The sequence below is a fragment of the Theropithecus gelada genome, chromosome 8 (genome assembly GCF_003255815.1).
Source record: "Theropithecus gelada isolate Dixy chromosome 8, Tgel_1.0, whole genome shotgun sequence".
Classification (NCBI taxonomy): Eukaryota; Metazoa; Chordata; class Mammalia; order Primates; family Cercopithecidae; genus Theropithecus; species Theropithecus gelada.
The window spans coordinates 2,946,350-2,964,883 of NC_037676.1; the positions used below are offsets into that span (position 1 = coordinate 2,946,350).

The 18,534-nt window shown below is 38.2% G+C and overlaps 1 protein-coding gene across 2 annotated transcripts in view; it reads right to left on the minus strand.

Annotated features, from left to right (window-relative positions):
- TNKS (tankyrase) overlaps window positions 1–18,534 on the minus strand; it is a 229,331-nt gene that overhangs the window by 198,901 nt on the left and 11,896 nt on the right. The window contains exons 1-2 of one of the 2 annotated variants that reach the window (XM_025393841.1): window positions 9,046–9,442; window positions 4,061–4,285 (exon numbers count right to left, since the gene is read on the minus strand). In XM_025393841.1, the coding sequence (XP_025249626.1) occupies window positions 4,061–4,247 (187 nt within the window). In that variant the 5' untranslated portion in view covers window positions 4,248–4,285; window positions 9,046–9,442. Of the gene's footprint in view, window positions 1–4,060; window positions 4,286–9,045; window positions 9,443–18,534 lie in introns of those variants that run through there. The other variant, XM_025393840.1, reaches the window with a different exon arrangement.

The following is an 18,534-nucleotide window of genomic DNA, read 5'->3' on the forward strand; positions in this document are numbered from 1 at the left end:
TGAAATGACAGGAGAGTAGAGGACCAACCTTAGAAACACATAAGAAACTGTAGAGCTCGGAGGAGGAAGCACAATTGTCTTTTAGTAGGAAACGTTATGACCAGGCCACCGCCCACACTGAAGCAACAATCTGCTGCTATAAATGATTCCTTACTACAGCTAAGATTTTTGTATTCAAAATTCTACATTTACAGAATGAAGTGTATGATTAGACAAACCAAGGCTATCCCCTGACTGCTGAGAAGTAGAAGGAAGGAAGATGTGACGCTACCAGTTTCTGCATTCCTCTCAGTAAGGAGTGCCCACAGTTTAAAAATCTCCAAATCAGAAAAAGAATTGGACACTAGTTACTCAAAAACAAAAAAATGGAAAAAAAAAAAAAACCCCACAAATGTCCCAGATCTTTTTTTTTTTTTTTTTTTTTTTTGAGATGGAGTCTTGCTCTGTCGCCCAGGCTGGAGTGCAGTGGCGCGATCTCAGCTCACTGCAAGCTCCGGCTCCTGGGTTCACGCCATTCTCCCGCCTTAGCCTCCCGAGTAGCTGGGACTACAGGCGCCCGCCACCACGCCCAGATAATTTTTTGTATTTTTAGTAGAGACAGGATTTCACTGTGTTAGCCAGCATGGTCTCGATCTCCTGATCTCGTGATCCACCCACCTCGGCCTCCCCAAAGTGCTGGGATTACAGGCATGAGCCACCGCACCTGGCCGACTCCCAGATCTTGTATCAGACTCCATGAAAGGTATGCTTATAATTTGCTTTTAAAATGAAATTCTCAAGCACTAACAGTCTCAAAACAGTCTCAAAAAACCATACAGGCTGGGCACAGTGGCTCACGCTCAGCTACTTGGGAGGCTGAGGCAGGAGAATCACCTGAACCCAGAAGGCGGAGGTTGCAGTGTGCCGAGATCAAGGCACAGCACTCCAGCCTGGTGACACAGCAAGACTCCGTCTCAAAAAAGAAAAAAAAATTCATATAGCATATATTCAGAAAAGCTATTTATTTTAGTGTTTTTGGAGACTATATTCGAAGGGCAGAGAGAAGCAAAGATAAATGTGTAAGTTCTAAAGGCAGAAAATGTGTTGATTTCTGAGGTAAATTCAATTCAACATTATAGTATAAAAACTTTCAACATTCCTAAGACCTCAGTCTTAAATAGTTTAATTATATAAGCATTTCAAGTTGATTTTAAAAATAATCTGTTTGAATTTTCTTCTTTTTGATGGTAAATAGCATCTATGAAAGAAACACATGGGTTCAAGATTTCTAAATGGACATTTTTTTTTTTTTCTGAGACGGAGTCTCGCCCTGTAGCCCAGACTGGAGTGCAGTGGCACCATCTCGGCTCACTGCAAGTTCCGCCTCCTGGGTTCACACCATTCTCCTGCTTCAGCCTCCCAAGTAGCTGGAACTACAGGCGCCCACTACCACACCCGGCTAATTTTTTTACATTTTTAGTAGAGACAGAGTTTCACTGTGTTAGCCAGGATGGTCTTGAGCTCCTGACCTCATGATCCACTCATCTCAGCCTCCCAAAGTGCTGGGATTACAGACATGAGCCACCACCCCCGGCCCTAAATGGACATTTTTAAGAAATGTCAATAGAGGACAAACAGAGGAAATGGGAATTCTACACTACACAGTAGCATAATTCAGGCTGAGATTTTAGCACCAACAATGAGAATAGTAATTAATAATGGCAATTAACATTCACTGAATGTGCACTCTACCTGGTACTCTCCTAAATACTTTATATGTACTAGCTTATCCTCTCAGGAACACTGTGAAGAATAGTATTCCCATTTTACATACAAGACAGAGGTCAAGAAAGTGGCCCGTGGCCTCACAAAGCTGGAAACTGGTGGGGTCAGGGCATAAACCCAGAGCATGTGCTTTACAGCAATCTGCCCTGATGTCTCCCATAAGCTGGTGGTAATGTGGCTTGCCTGGGCTCTAGCTTTTTAAAAATATCAAAAGTGTTTGCTATTCTACCCCACATACAGAGATATGATTAATCTTTATAAAAATCAGGTCAGTATGTCATCATCTAGGCAAAAACCTTTTAAAAATCAATTTTGTATACTAATCTCTCAAAAACTATTAGACTCTAGCAAAAGGAAAAAAAAAAAAAAAGGCTTCCAATTTTTTTTTAATCCAGCTGTCCCAAAGTAGAACTCTACCTTACAGAGAAAAACCTCAGAATTCCTTAACCATACTCAAAATCCAGAAAGTAAGATATATAAGCTATTACAGGTTTCAGTGAACCTGAGAATAAACCTCCTAAGAGGTTTCTGAAAGCTAATTAAGTATACCAGGGTTTACAACCAATTTTGACTCCCATAATAACTATGATACATATTTTAATAGCAACTATATCCTCATTTATATTTTGAGTATAGTTTCAAAGGTGCCCTTCCCCTTCCCTCAACTTTTATAAGGCACAAGAACTTAAACAAAAGGAAGACAATATGTGCCAAAGCCTACTGAGAATTGAGGAAGTAGAATGCTGCAGGGATCCATTCATTAAAAATTCAAGCCCGATATCTAGTCCTTTATTTCAATAGAACCTAGATAAAAAGAGCATTTGCATTATGGACTTTTGAAAGGGGGATTAAGAGGAGGAGGACAGAAATACTAATTTCAATAAGACATTCAAAGGACTGATAAAATGAAAACTTCAGAGGTAGAGGCAGGAAAACAGAAGACTGAAGACTGGAAAGGATAATATTTTAACAAAGTGAGAACAGTATAAAATTCTGACTAATGACTGAGAAAAATCCAGTGGCTGTGACAACAAGGTGAAGCAAGAAGCAGTGACAGCAGAGAAGTTGAAAGTCTAGAAGATTATGTAGGAAATACATTCCAAGCTCAATAATACTTATCATTTACAAAAGCAAGTAACATAAGAGGCTTTGTAGTCAGAGAGAGGATGTTATAAGTTGAAGCTTCTCGAGGTAGTTTTATGTAATGACTTGGTCCAGGATGTGGCTATGTTAGTGAGAGACTTAGGAAGAAATGGGAGAGTCAATTGAAACTGGAAGATGTGAAAAAGCGGAAAGGAGAGGATACCCAAAGGTCATGCTACTGAAGCTGAAGTAACAAAGGATAATGACAGAGAATGTGACTTTTTTAAAAATAGTTTTATGTCAGGCATTGCAATAATTTGAGGAATATTGAAAAATATATTAGAAGCTGCAATAGACGGCTATGAGGAGGGAATAATCTTAATCATTATTAAGCACCACCACTATATCTTTTAAAATGGCATATCTATTTTAGTTGCATCATTAAAGAACTGATTATGCTAAAGTGGATGACATCTGGGAAGACAATTATGTAAATCAACCTGCCATAGCTAAACAAACATCCACTATCTCAAGTATCAAGAAATAGATGACACACTCAACAGAAATTATACTTGCCCTCTAGAAGCTTTAGATTTCAAAATAAAAAATTATATACAGCAAAGCAAAATGGGAATATATATATGAGAGAACAAAATGCTGATTGAATACAGCTTCATTTCATCTAGATACCTAAAATGATTGAAAAGTCCAATTTGCTTGAAATTGCTTTTTCTCATGACTGTGGCACATGTTGAAAACATTAAGTTCTGAACTACTGTATTCAAAACACTCAAAACCCCGTATAAGGGGGGACTACTGTACTAGATGACTTTCCTTTAATCAACCTCAAGTGTTCAAATGTCATCCAACTCAGTAGAATTTGTACTTTATAATGGCTGTCATTGATGGTAAGATAGAAAATGTCCAGTCTTTAAAAGAGACTATAAATTAACTAAATCTGACAACAGTAATCCATCAAAATTGAGTTTCACTCAGCTGGCATTTGACTGCATTTGGAAAGTTAATGTTGTGAATCTTCCCCTAAGTAACTTTAGATTACCATCTCTCTATTTACCTTTCAATGGAAAAGAACTGCTTCTAGAAGAAGCAATAAACCCCTCCTTACCTATTCTGAGGAAACACTATTTATACTACAAGAAAACATAAGAATGAACCTTTATTTAAAATTTAGATATTATCAAATGATACTTACCAATGCACACATCGATTTTCCCTTTAATAGCAGCTTCATGCAGAGGTGTATAGTTCCAGTTATCCCTGGCATTTGGATCAGCTCCTTGGCACAATAACAGACTCACAACCTCAGCATGGCCAAAAGAACAGGCATTATGAAGCGGGATGAGACCTCCATCATCACGAGCATGGACGTTAGCACCCATCTGTAGTAAGTGTTCTACAACATCCTTCCTTCCAAAACCTAAAAAGAAAGGGAAAAATGTCTTGTATATAGATTTGATTTTGTAAAAAGAACCATTGGAGTATCTGTAACAATATCAACAAGAATGAACAACTGAAGTATTGCACTCTATAGTAAATGGAGTAAAACAAAAGAAACATTAGCTTCATTCAAACTGACTCATTTCACAGAATTTAGAACTAAGGAAGCTCTTCCTTTAGTCTTTGGGCTGTTCATTCAAAAACACGTTTTCTAAACACTTAATATGTGCTGTGCAACAGTGCTAGAAACACAGAATAAATATGACAAGACTTGTCCAGGAACTCACTTTCCCCTCATGCTTCACAAGACAAAACTGTATATAGAAACTCATCTCTGCATTCATAGAAACAAAGGTTATTTAAATACTGCTGATACGCCAGGTGCAGTGGCTCACACCCTCACAGCACCATGTGAGGCCAGGGTGGGCAGATCACCTGAGGTCAGGAGTTCAAGACCAGCCTGGCCAACATGATGAAACCCCATCTCTAATAAAAATACAAAAATTAGCAATGTGTGGTGGCAGGCGCCTGTAATCCCAGTTACTTGGGAGGCTGAGGCACAAGAATCACTTGAACCTGGGAGGCAGAGGTGGCAGTGAGCTGAGATCATACCACTGCACTCCAGCCAGGGCAATAGTACAAGACTGCATCTCAATAAAATAAAATAAAATACCATAAAATAAAATATAAATAAATAAATAAATAAATACTGCCGATAACCAAATCTAAGACAAATCACAACACACAGCACTATATTAGGGAAATTGGGGGTGAATGTATGGGTATGAGAAATACGTGGTGAATGCTTGGTCAAAGGGAATTTTGAAAAGGAAGAACTAAAGATGATGCCAAAATATCTATTCTTGGGGCTAGTCATCAAACAAGATGAAATGGGTGGTGAACTGAAACAATTCAAGCTTGGGTTCATCGAGTTTGAGGAAACAATACGGCAAATGAGTGGGAATACAAGCACTTGGAAGTATAAAACCAGAATTTTATAAGAGGTATCAGTTTTCAGACAAAAATGGGGGTGTGGAGGAGCCAGAGTCTCAAGCAGTCTAAGGATGAGGCAAACACTTAGAAAGGTAAGAAATATTAAGAAAGTACAACATCACGGAAGCCAAGGAACAACAACATTACGCAAAGTCCAGTATCATGAGGATTTAATGAGATCAATGGAGAAGAAAAACATGGCCACTGGTAATTTTAAACAGTTTTAGTACAGTGGTAAAATTACAAACTAAATTGCAATGGGTTATAAAAGGAAACTGCAAATATATGAGCATTTTTATCTTCACAAGCTAGAATCTTAATTACTGATTCTTTCCCACTTTAAATTGTATTAGGTATCACTACCTCTACTATGACTGTGTAATATTGTTAGAAAAATGACATCTTAAATAAAAATAAAAGACAGTAAAAGAGTCACATCTTCCTCCATTGTGTGCATACATCAAATAAAAACCACGTGGAAGAGTAAGGGGAAAAAAAGAAATTTATCTCAAGAGATGTCTTCCATGCTATCTATAGAAATTCATTCATTCCAGAAAAGCAGGCTCTGAGAAAAAGTCTCCAAAGTAAAGCATACATTTCCACAGATATGTATCATAAAGTCAGAATGAGGTTTCCATGGAAAATATCCTTCAAATTAAGCTGATAATTTTAGGTGAAAAAGGTCAATTTTGTATTAGTAATTAGATCAGTAAAAGCATAGGGTACATGCTCCAGTAAATTGTCAGCATCTCACCAGGGTTCTTGGTTTTGTTTTTTAAATACCTGCAGAACTTTACGGATGTTAGGTTTTAATTCTCTAACTTCAACTTCCTTCCCCCTACCATCACAGTGCTACTCTCCCACTGGGCCATAAGTGCTGTCCTGACTCAGGAAGGTTGAATTATTCTCCTTCTCTATGGATCTGAATAAAGCCTGAGTGCAAACTTCCATTTCCCTAATCAGCACCAGCCCTTGAGAGCAGCCATGGGAGCTGAGTCCTGCAGAGCCACAGGGCTGGAGCTGCCCAAGGCCTTGGGAGCTGACCCCTTGCATTGGTGTGGCCTAGATGTGAGACATGGAGTCAAGGGACATATTTTGGAACTTTAAGATGTAATGACCGCCCTGCTGGGTTTCGGACTTTCATGGAGCCTGCAGGCCCTTTGTTTTGGTTGATTTCTCCCTTTTGGAATGTGAGTATTTAGCCAATGCCTGTACACCCATTGTATCCTGAAACTAACTGGCTTTGATTTTACAGGCAGAAGGGACTTGCTTTGCTTTGAACTGTAGACTTTTGAGTTAATGCTGGAATGAGTTAAGACTACTGGGGACTGTTAGGAAGGCAAGATTGTATTTTGAAATGTGAGAAGGACATGAGATTTGAGAGGGGCCAGGGACTGAAAAATATGGTTTGGATTTGTGGCCCCACCCAAATCTCATGTCAAATTGTGATCCCCAGTATTAGAAGAGGGGCCTGGTGGGGGGTGACTGGATCATGGAGGCAGATTTCCTCTTGCTGTTCTGGTAACAGTGAGTTCTCACAAGATCTGGTTGTTTAAAAGTGTGGAGCACCTCCTCCTGCTCTCCTCTTCCTCCTTCCCTGGCTATATAAGACATGCCTGCTTCCCCTTCATCTCTCACCATGACTGTAAATTTCCTGGGACCTCCCCAGCCATGCTTCCTGCACAAGCCTGCAGAACTGTGAGTCAATTAAACCTCTTTTCTTTATAAATGACCCAGGCTCAGGCAGTTCTTTATAGCAATGCAAGAACGGACTAACACAGCCATTATAAAAACATTTTAAAAACATTTCTGCCATTACTAAAAAAAAAAAAAAGTTGAAATAAATTTCCTTGTACATGTGTCCTATCCATTTAAGATAAATGTCTCAAAGTAGTAGTACTAGATCGAAGGGTATAAATTTAAAATTTCCCATGTTGCCAAATTGCCCTCTATCAATTTTCATTTTCAACCAAAATCCTGTGGCCATTCTGTGCACATTTATAAGCTTTACAAAGAGGTAAAAAAAAAAATGCATTGTTATTTACTTTTTTCAGTTCAGATATTTGCTTTTTTACTGTTGAAAATTAAATATATGAATACAGTTGAACTCTCTCCCTCAATCCTAGTCCCCTCTTTGCTTCCCCAGAGATACTATTACATAAATTCAATGTTTGTTTTATCATGCTTATTATATACTTTTCAATGTGTGTTTTTAAACACTTGTGTTTATATATTTGTATTTGATACATTTCATGTTATTTATATATTATGTATTTCATATTCTATGTGATTAGAATATATTTCATATATTCACATTATTATTGTCAATATCATATGGTTCAATCTATATTAATGGAAGGTTGATAACCATAAGCCATCCTTCTGGCTGATATGGTTTGGCTCTGTGTCCCTATCCAAATCTCATTTTGAATTGGAATCCCCATGTATTGCAGGAAGGCCTGGCAGGAGGTGATTTGATCATGGGGGTGGTTTCTAATAGTTTAGCACCATCCCCCTAGTGCTGTCACATGAGTGAATTCTCATGACATCCGGAGGTTTAAAAGTGGGTGGCAACCGGGAGGTGGAGCTTGCAGTGAGCCGAGATCACCCCACTGTACTCCAGCCTAGGCAAGAGAGCGATACTCCATCTCAAAAAAAAAAAGGGGAGGGGGGTGGCACCTCCCTCTTTCTGCTGTCTCTCTCCTGCCCCGCCATGGTAAGTCATGCTTGCTTCCCCTTTGCTTTCTGCCATTATTGTAAATATCCTGAGGCCTCCTCCCACCCAAGTTTCCTGTACAGCCCACAGAACTATGAGTCAATTAAAACTCTTTTATTCATAAAATTTATATCATAAATTACCCAGTCTCAGGTAGTTCTTTATAGCAGTGTGAGAATGAACTAATACACTGGCCAACAGAAAGACTCAATTTTGCTCAGACTCAATTTTGCTTGGGAATTGGGCAGGAAATAATATACTAAGAGAAAGCCAGCCCTTCCCCAGTCCAGGGAAGGAATCCTAATTAAGCCAATCAGGTAATTTCATTCTGCTCTGCCAGTCACTGGCAATGAGGACAGATGGGAAAATCTAGAAGCTTCTGGAAATATTTTTCTCTCTTCTACACCTCCTACAGAAGGTGTGGGAGGAAGAGTGCCCTTTCTCCTCCTCTCCCCCTTCCTCCCAACAGTTAGAAAATTCAAAAGAATTATTTTTTTTTTAAGCTGGCATAAAATGCTTACTATGTTCACAGAACTGAAACCAACTCTTGAATTTCCTACCTCTACACTTCTTATCAAGCAGTAAAATAAATGTCCTTAGGCTTTAAGTCAGCTGAAGTTTTAAAATACTCATAGTTAAACCCATGCGAATTGATATAAGCATCTGTTCCTATGTTTACTAAGTATTCACACTTCACCTCTTGTCAGTTCATTGTCTTGGCCATTTTCCTTTGCACTATTTGTCTTTTTCTTATGATTCCGCAGGCGTTCTTTACATATTCTAAACATTAATCTTTTCCTACATGGATTGTGCTTTATATATAAAATTTAAGGAAACCTTTCTGATTCCTATACTGTTCCTACATTTCATCTAGATTATAATTCTTTCACATTTAGATATTTAATTAACTTCTAACTATGGTGTGAGTTAAAATTTTTATTTTTCCTTTTCTTTTTGGTTAGTCAGTTTGTCTATTTGTTAGTTTAACTTTAAAATAAGTCTAGATATCTAGTAGGGTAGAGTTGACCCACCTCGTTCCTCTTAAAAACTTATCGGCTGGGCGCGGTGGCTCACGCCTGTAATCCCAGCACTTTGGGAGGCCGAGGCAGGCGGATCACGAGGTCAGAAGATCAAGACCATCCTGGCTAACACGCTGAAACCCTGTCTCTACTAAAAATACAAAAAATTAGCCGGGCGTGGTGGCGGACCCCTGTAGTCCCAGCTACTCGGGAGGCTGAGGCAGGAGAATGGCGTGAACCCGGGAGGCGGAGCTTGCAGTGAGCTGAGCACTCCACTGCACTCCAGCCTGGGTGACAGAGTAAGACTCCGTCTCAAAAAAACAAACAAAAAAGGAGAGATTCACTTGTCTCACACAATTTGTCAAGACAAAGGCAATCCCAGCACACATAGCAGTTTATCAATGGTATTAGGAGCTCCTTAGAATCTTTCCACTCTGACATTCTTAGCATCTCCACTTGCTTGTTACCTCACAGTCACAAGAGTGCCTCATATCTAGGTTCTCAGACAAGGGAGAGTGAGTAAAGGGTTGGGGGTGGGGGGTGGGGGCGAGAGCTTTCTCTCTTGACGTTTTTATTATTAAGGAAGAAATCGCATCTCCAGATACTTTCATATATAGTTCACTGGCCAAAAATCTGTCATCTGTCCAGCTACCAAAAAAACAAAAAAGGCTAAAAAATCAAGTCTTTTATAGCCAGACACACTACTGCCTTGAACGAAATCTAAGATCTGTTAGTGAAGAATTAGAAGAAAATAAATTTGGGGTACATAACCAACAGTATTTGTAACAGCTTTGTAAGTCAAGGGTAAGAAGATTGGATTTCATTAGAAGTACATGGGAAACCATTTATTAGGGAAATTACTTGATTCTATTTAAATCTTAAAAGGATCATCTGTCAGCTATGTGAAATATAGACTGAAGTGAAGAGCAAAATCAGAGGGACTAGTCAAGAAAAATTCTGCAGTAGTCTGGGCAAGAATTGATAGTGGGTTAGAAAAAAAGAGTGAAAGTATAGCTAGGTCAAAGAAGAAAGAAACGGATAGGTTTTAAAGCAAAGATGACTGGCTCTCAGGTTTCTAGCTTAAGCAACTCTATTTTTAGAGGCGCCAGTTGAGGAAGGGTCAGGCAAAGCAGGTAGCAACAAGAAGTACCCTGATGAACTCCTTTTCCCCAACGACTTCATCAAGTAATATAATGTGTAAATTTCAGCACATTCTTTCCCCCAAACAGTTCATGAGAAATAATGACATTATATTACATATTCAAAGCAATTTAAAAATATACTATGTGGTGTGCTGGCAGTGAGGAAACACAAATTCCTAACACACAGTCAAATCCCAATATACTTAACAATTTTCCTTATTCTAATAGTAAAGAGGTGATTAAGGCCTCTCAAAAATATTTCAATATCAAATTTAAGGTCACTAGTATCTATTCCTCATTCCCTTATGTTCAGCATTTTAAACCTGCCTAAAATTAAAGCTTCCACGGAACAACGATGGCCAATATTAAATCATATAACTGACAACTATGACTTCTGAAATTGAATAAAAGAGAAAAATCTAAGGTGTTTGGAGTATTTTAAACTGATGTTTTTATCTATGGCAGCAAAATCACATCTTAAAGTCATTTTCCCCCTAATTGGACTATCAGCAAAACTACAACCACTGTATATCACTTAAACTATTAATCTTTTAACCTACACTTATATACCAAATGAGAATATTTATATTACATCTCCCATGCTTTTTAAGTGTAAAAATATCCCATTACACCCAAAAGATAAAGTAACTGTAAACTAACTTTGGGGTTGTCTAGAAAAATAACTCATGGAATTCTCTCATATATATCTATTTTCCTAAATTAAATTTAATTTGGCCTCAGGTTGCCTCCTTACATATTTTACGTTAGGCCTAAAGGTTTCTTCATACATACATCTAACTGGATATGCAAACTGAATGTAACCTACTCTTGTACCAATCACGAAGATTCAGATAAAGGCAGCTAAATGTTCAAACTGTGTTCAAATAAGGCAAACAATAAGCTGTAAGCAATCAAGCTCCTTCTATACCTTACTTTTGTCTTCTGTACATCACTTACCTTTTCTATCCGTAATTGTTACCTGACCATGTGGCAGCCCTGGAATTACTCTGAACCTATTCTGGCTCTGGAGGTTGCTTGATTCATGAATCATTCTTTGCTCAATTAAACTGTTAAATTTAATTTGACTAAGGTTTTTCTTTTAATATCTGACATAAATGATATCAGAGAAGCTGAGTTGGGAAAGATAAAAAGGCACCTGGTGACAAATGTGACTTGTTCACCATTATCTTTAGAAACATTAGGAAAAACTAGAATCTAAAATATGAGAATGGCTTGCTATATATATATAATATAAATATTACTTTCCGTATCTTAAGTATTATCAATCCACTTTCATCCAAAATAAAAAGCAAAACAAAAATTCTTAACAATGAAAATATTGCTTTCAATGAAACAAAATTCAGCTATGACATATTTATGCAATAGCTATGAGTTTTGAAAAAAGGTTTTTCCTGGCCAACAGACTTGCCATTCACTAGTTGAACACTAGCAGTTCAGACACTTATGAGTATCTCTAAAGCCCACTAAACACGGTAATTCACAATTTTGCTAAATTAAAACTCTGAATGACACCTGTATTTTGGCTGATGTGCAGAAGGCAGCCTCAAAATTATAGAGGGGTATATAGCACAACAGCCCCATCTCAACATGACCTTCTAATTCTACTCACTTTCTTGTACAGGTCTATCTTCTAAAGTTCTTTAAAGTTTTCTCTTTTACTGTATTTCATGGAGAAAATGTATCTGCTACAGTGATAGTCCCAAAACTAGGAGTTAGGGAAAGACTTGTGACATGAAACAGAAGACAACTCCCTGAGAGAAAACATAAGAGAGACAGCGGATGGGAAGAGAGGAAATATTATAGAAATAATTACAAGACTTCCGCTAATCAAAGGAAGAAGTAAAAGTTCAGATTAATATAGTCATGGAGTGCCAAACAGCATGGACAGTTTGTAGCAAAGTCTAACAACAACAAAGGCTATAGTCTTTCTGAAAGAAAACGAATCCGCTAAAAACAAAAAACAAAGAATCAGTTGACTGAAGTCAACCTTAACTATGAGAAAAGATATTTTGATACTTAATTTCATATATGGCTAACTTTATTTCCATGTAAAAGTGAAATTAAAATAATCTCAGATATGCAAAATCTCTAAAGTGAACACAGAAAGATCCTGGTTAAAAATATTCATGACAAAAACGAGTTCAGTAGTAAGCATATTCATGACAAAAACGAGTTCAGTAAGTATGTGTGAGCATATGTCTATATATCATGAATTAACTCAGTACAAATCTATCCTCTCTCAAGACTTAACACTGACTAATAATCACCCTAACAAATAATTACAATATAGGGTTACAAAGAAAACCAAGTCTGGAATAGAGAGCTTCCCTAATAAAGTGATATTTTGAGCTAAGATCTGAGGAATAAGCAATTTACCAGACAAAAGGATAGGGATAAATGTTCCAAAGAGAGTAAGGCACAGTAAATCAAGAGGTGAGAAACTCTTCATATTCAAATACCTAAAAAAGTTCAGAATGGTTCAAACAGAGAGAAAGAAATAAGAGACTAAAAATGGCAACAACATGGAATCGTGGGGCGCAATGGCTCATGCCTGTAATCCCAGCACTTTGGGAGGCCAAGGTGGGCGGATCACAAGGTCGGGAGATTGAGACCATCCTGGCTAACACGGTGAAACCCTGTCTCTGCTAAAAATGTAAAAAAATAGCCGGGTGTGGTGGTAGGCGCCTGTAGTCCCAGCTACTCGGGAGGTTGAGGCAGGAGAATGTCGTGAACCCAGGAGGCAGAGCTCACAGTGAGCCGAGACTGCGCCACTGCACTCCAGCCTGGGCGACAGAGCGAGACTCCGTCGCAAAAAAAAAAAAGGCCAAACTGGAATCAACTAACTTTCCGCCACAGAAATCATGAAGAGAAGTAGATCATCCCTCAAAACCAACACAGTATATCCAAACTACAAGTCCTTTATTTTACGTATGTCAGCATGAAGACTAAGACCATTACCAAAGTGACATAATTCAAATTTCTGCTATATGAACTTAGATACAGGTTAAGAAAACTGCTAAGTATAGATAGATACCTATATATACATCAATCTTGGCAGCCAAAAGGGAAAAAAAGGCTACAAGGATTCTCGAAATTCTGCGGATAGTTTTTGGTCTAGCTTCCTTAAATTCAACATAGAATTTGTTGTAGAGATTACTCTGAAGGCCACAGTAGGGAGGCAAAGGTTAACCATAGGACAATGAATGAATCACAGTAACTAGACATCAAACGAAAATGCAGCAAAATGTCCCTGAATATAATTTTTTAAAAAGAAAATCTACCTCTATTTTAATGGTTGATTTGTATTTATTTATTTAAGAGACAGGGTCTTGCTCTATTGCCCAGGCTGGAGTGCAGTGGCATGATCATAGCTCACTGCAACCTTGACTTCCAGTGCTCAAGTGATCCTCCCACCTCAGCCTCCCTAGTAGCTGGGGCTACAGGCGTGCCACCACACTGGGTATACGGTAGATGCATCTGACAGCAATGACCTGACCTGAGCATACCCTGAGAATGACACTGTATGGCAGATGCACCTGAATGTGTGGTCACAGTTCCAAGCTAGGGAATCCAAGAGTGGTCAACCTGGAGATCCATTCCTTATCTACAAGGGATATCTGAGCTCCAAGTCCATCCTGTGGAATGGAACATGGGCCATACCGAGGATTGAGGCCCTTCGTTTTGGGTTAAAGGTTGCCAGGTGGAGGTTGTTGGGGGAGGCTGTTAAGTGAAAATACTATATTAACTGCATGCTTTTTGCAAGCAGTTGGTTATTCTACCAATCCTAATGCCAGTGGGCCATGTGGTATTTCTGTCCACCACACCAGCAATGGACTGGTGGTTCTGCCCAGCCCGCTGCCACTGGAATCTCTCCCCTGTATTTTAGCCTCCAGGACACATTATGTTTCATTCATTGGCTCAGGGTCTCTTTTTTGGCCTCTTGAACCTGGTGCTATCCCCATTACAGTCAGTAGGGGTACAGCACAACATCCGGCTAGCTTTTTAATTTTTTTTTGTAGATACGGGGATCTCGCTTTATTGCCCAGGGTGGTCTCAAACTCCTGGGCTCAAGTGAACCTCCCACCTTGGACTCCCAAAGTGCTGGATTACAAGTGAGCCATCACACCCAGCCTGTATTTATTATTCAATAAATGGTTCAAAAAAAATCTGGCACCTGCTTAGAAAAGAACAATTTTTAAAATATTTACCTCTAAATGCATCGCAAAATAAATTTAAAATAGATCAAGGTGTAAAATGTCAAAATGAAACCATAACAAAATTAAGTGGACAGTTGCATGATTTCAGGATAGAAGAAGCAATAGAAGAAAACAAACAAAAAAAAATTTAAGGCAACAGATTTGAAAAGTTTATAGATTAAAAAAAATGCTTTTTAAGGCAATAGATTTCAAAAGCTTACACATAAAATTTTAAAACAAGCCAGGAAAATATTCGCAATGACTTTAACAAAGCACAGATAACAAAGACACCAAAAGGCAAAAGAAAAAAAGAATAGGAAGAGATACAATGCCAAAAAGTAAATGCCAATTGTCTTTTAAAAGTAAAACAGTGACCTAAGAAATGCAAATTTACTAAGTATTGGTTTTATCAAACGACTAAAATGTTTTCAATGTTGACGTTTAGAGACATGTACAAAAATATTCATAGAAGCACTATTCATATAGAACACACATAAAAACCACCCAAATACTCAACAGTAGAATGGGTAAGTAGTGGTATAGTCACACAATAGAATTCTATAAACAATGGAAATGAACAAACAACAACTACATAAGATAGATGAATCTCCCACAAAATAGTACTGACTATATAGTATCATTTATCACAAGTTCAAAACAGACAAAAATCTGAGTGGTAGAGGGGTAATGACTCAAAAGACATACGACAGGAGCTTATGGATTGCAGATAATGTTCTGATTCTTGAGCAGGGCGCTAGTTACCCAGGTGTATTCACTTTGTAAAAACTCAACTCCATATGCACTTAAGATTTGTACATGCTATGGAGCTATGTCCCCACTAAGAAACTATGGTAATAGCTGATGTTGTCCAGGGTGTGATGACAGGAATTATTAGAATATTTTAGGAAACCAAATGGTATTTGTTCCCAATGATAAAATCTGAGCTTTCAAGAAAATATTAGAATTCTGTAACACTTGCAACTGTCACTATAAGCTGAACAGTTTCCCAATTCTAAAATACTTTTCTGATGAGATTGGTGGTAATATTAACAATTATGCTTATTATTTTTATTACAAAGTAAAAATGTGTCCACAGTTGGAATATCTGCATAGCTTCAAGAACCAGTATTTTCTAAATGATCAAGCACAGGTATACCTATTACTGGATTCTAACAATGAATTCTAACATAGCAGAAGTATAAAAAAATTCACTGATTTGGCTTCAGATTCTACATTGCACCTACCCCTTAGGAAACTACTACTTATCAAGTGTGGGTGTAGAATCAAAAAGAAAAAATGCAAAATTATCTGACAATGTTATTAAAATATTTCTTCCTTTTCCAACAGCATTTTCTGTTTGAAGCAGGATTTTCTTCATATACTCTAACCCAAACAATATACCACGATTGGCAGGTAGAAGCAGATGAGAATTAGCTATCTCCTATTAAGTCAGACATTAAAGGGACTTGCAAAGTGTAAAATAATGCCTCTTCTCATTATTTGCTTTAGAAAATATTTTTTTTTCACTAAGAATGATGTTTACACATATATTTACATATAATGGAGTTTACCATTTTATTTTTTAAATTTCTAGTATTATATTGGTTTTAAATTTTTAATATGGTAAGTCTCCATAGACACATCCCACATAAACAAAAGTTACTTCGATTATTTTTAAGAATGTAAAAGAGCGCTAAGGCCAAAAAGTTTGAGAAACACTGCATTTTTACTATAAGCTTTCTTAAGGGCAGGAAATATTCCATTCTCATAATCTTGCTCGTATTTCTCAAGCTGTTACTGAACTACTCTAAAACCTTAGAGCTCAAGCCAGATCCCTGAGAAACAAACCAAGGGGGAAAAATACACCATGGAATTGCCCCAGTGACTGTTAATTAAACAAGCTGCATGCAGCTTGCTTGAATTTCCACAAACGCTTCATTAATGCTGAGTTTCATACTTCCAGAGAATGTCTACAGTCACTCTCAAAAAATGTGAATCAACAGCTAAGATGAAAACAGTGTCCTCAACATAATTGCTGAGATTCGGTCTATTAAATGTACTATTTTCCATATTTCGTGTTGGTAATATTAAGAAACTCTCCAGGACAAGAGAGAGACTAAAACGTCCACTAAGATACCCCCATTTTTTTCACTTAAATGTGGTAAAATATACATAATATAAAATTTGCCATCATAACCATTTTTTTTTTATTTTTTTTTTATTTTTTGAGACGGAGTCTTGCTCTGTTGTGGAGGCTAGAGTGCAGTGGCGCGATCTCGGCTCACTGCAAGCTCCGCCTCCTGGGTTCACGCCATTCTCCTGCCTCAGCCTCCCGAGTTATCTGGGACTACAGGCGCCCGCCATCACACCTGACTAGTTTTTTGTATTTTTAGTAGAGATGGGGTTTCACCGTGTTAGCCGGGATGGTCTCGATCTCCTGATCTCGTGATCCACCCGCCTCAGCCTCCCAAAGTGCTGGGATTACAGGCGTGAGCCACCGTGCCCGGCCATCGTAACCATTTTTAAAAGTAGAGTTCAGTGGCATTACATACTTTCAAACTGTTGTGACTCCAATATGTTTCACTTACTGTTCAAAAAATTTTTAACTTCTTCCATGAGTCCAAAACACACAGCAAAATTTATCTACAAGATTTTCTAACAAGTCTAGATAGTATTTTAAAGAAAATAGTTGCTGGCCTGGCGCGGGGGCTCAAGCCTGTAATCCCAGCACTTTGGGAGGCCGAGGCAGGCAGATCACAAGATCAGGAGAACGAGACCATCCCGGCTAACACGGTGAAACCCCGTCTCTACTAAAAACACAAATAAAATTAGCCAGGCGCGGTGGCGGGCGCCTGTAGTCCCAGCTACTCGGGAGGCTGAGGCGGGAGAATGGCGTGAACTCGGGAGGCGGAGCTTGCAGTGAGCCGAGATCACGCCACTGCACTCCAGCCTGGGAGACAGTGTGAGACTCCAACTCAAAAAAAAAAAAAAAAAAAAGTAGTTGCCAAAATATCCTTCTTTCTTCCATTCAGTTATGAGGCTCTTCAAAGATTACTTCCAATCAGACTTTTTATGTTTACAAAAACAATTAATTGAACAAAAGATCAGATAGTCCCAACATTCTAGTAACTGCAAATGTTCCAATACCATACTTGCAAAAAAGTTTTACTTTAAATGCCTAAGAGAAGGACTGGAGGGAATATGTCAAAATCACTAGTAGCTGCCTTGGGGTAGGAAGATGATGGACTACTTTTTAATGTACTTTACAAAATTTGTAAAATTAACTTTTATCATCAGAAAACCAACTTGAGAAAGCAATAAAAATCGCCAAATTACAAAATGACACAAAATACAGACTTTATTTCTCATTGCTACCAACTTTCCATTTGAGTAGCACAGACCAACTAATTTTAGGACAACCAGATTGGGTTAAATCTGGCACCATTACTTAAAAGCTAGTTATGTGACCTTGGACTCTGATGACAAAAGACTGGACTAATATACAAGGATTATTATTTATGTACTTAAGAATGTCAGAAGATCAGAAATCAGAAGTGTAAACTCAAAAAGTTTACTTGTTCAAATACTTACAGAGCACCTAAAACAAGCAATTCATTGAATTAAATAATGAAGTTCTCTTATTATATACCCCATATTTATCTGCTTTCATAAAATTAACATAGGATAACAGTTACATTTTTCTATTGTTAAGTTTGTGTATTTTGGGGCTGGGGAGAAGGAGCAGGCAGACAACGTTTGATAGCTTCTTCAAAGTTTCAAAAATTTATCCAAAAAGTTTTCTTTTTCCAAATAAGAATATTTTCCCGGCCAGGCGCGGTGGCTCAGGCCTGTAATCCCAGCACGTTGGGAGGCCGAGACGGGCGGACATGAGGTCAGGAGATGGAGACCATCCTGGCTAACATGGTGAAACCCCGTGTCTACTAAAAGTACAAAAAAATTAGTCGGGCGTGGTGACGGGCACCTGTAGTCCCAGCTACTCGGGAGGCTGAGGCAGGAGCTTGCAGTGAGCCCAGATCACGCCACTGTACTCCAGCCTGGGCAACAGAGCAAGACTCCATCTCAAAAAAAAAAAAAGAACAAAGAAGAAAAACATAAGCTGGCACCTAAAGACATTAGAAAAA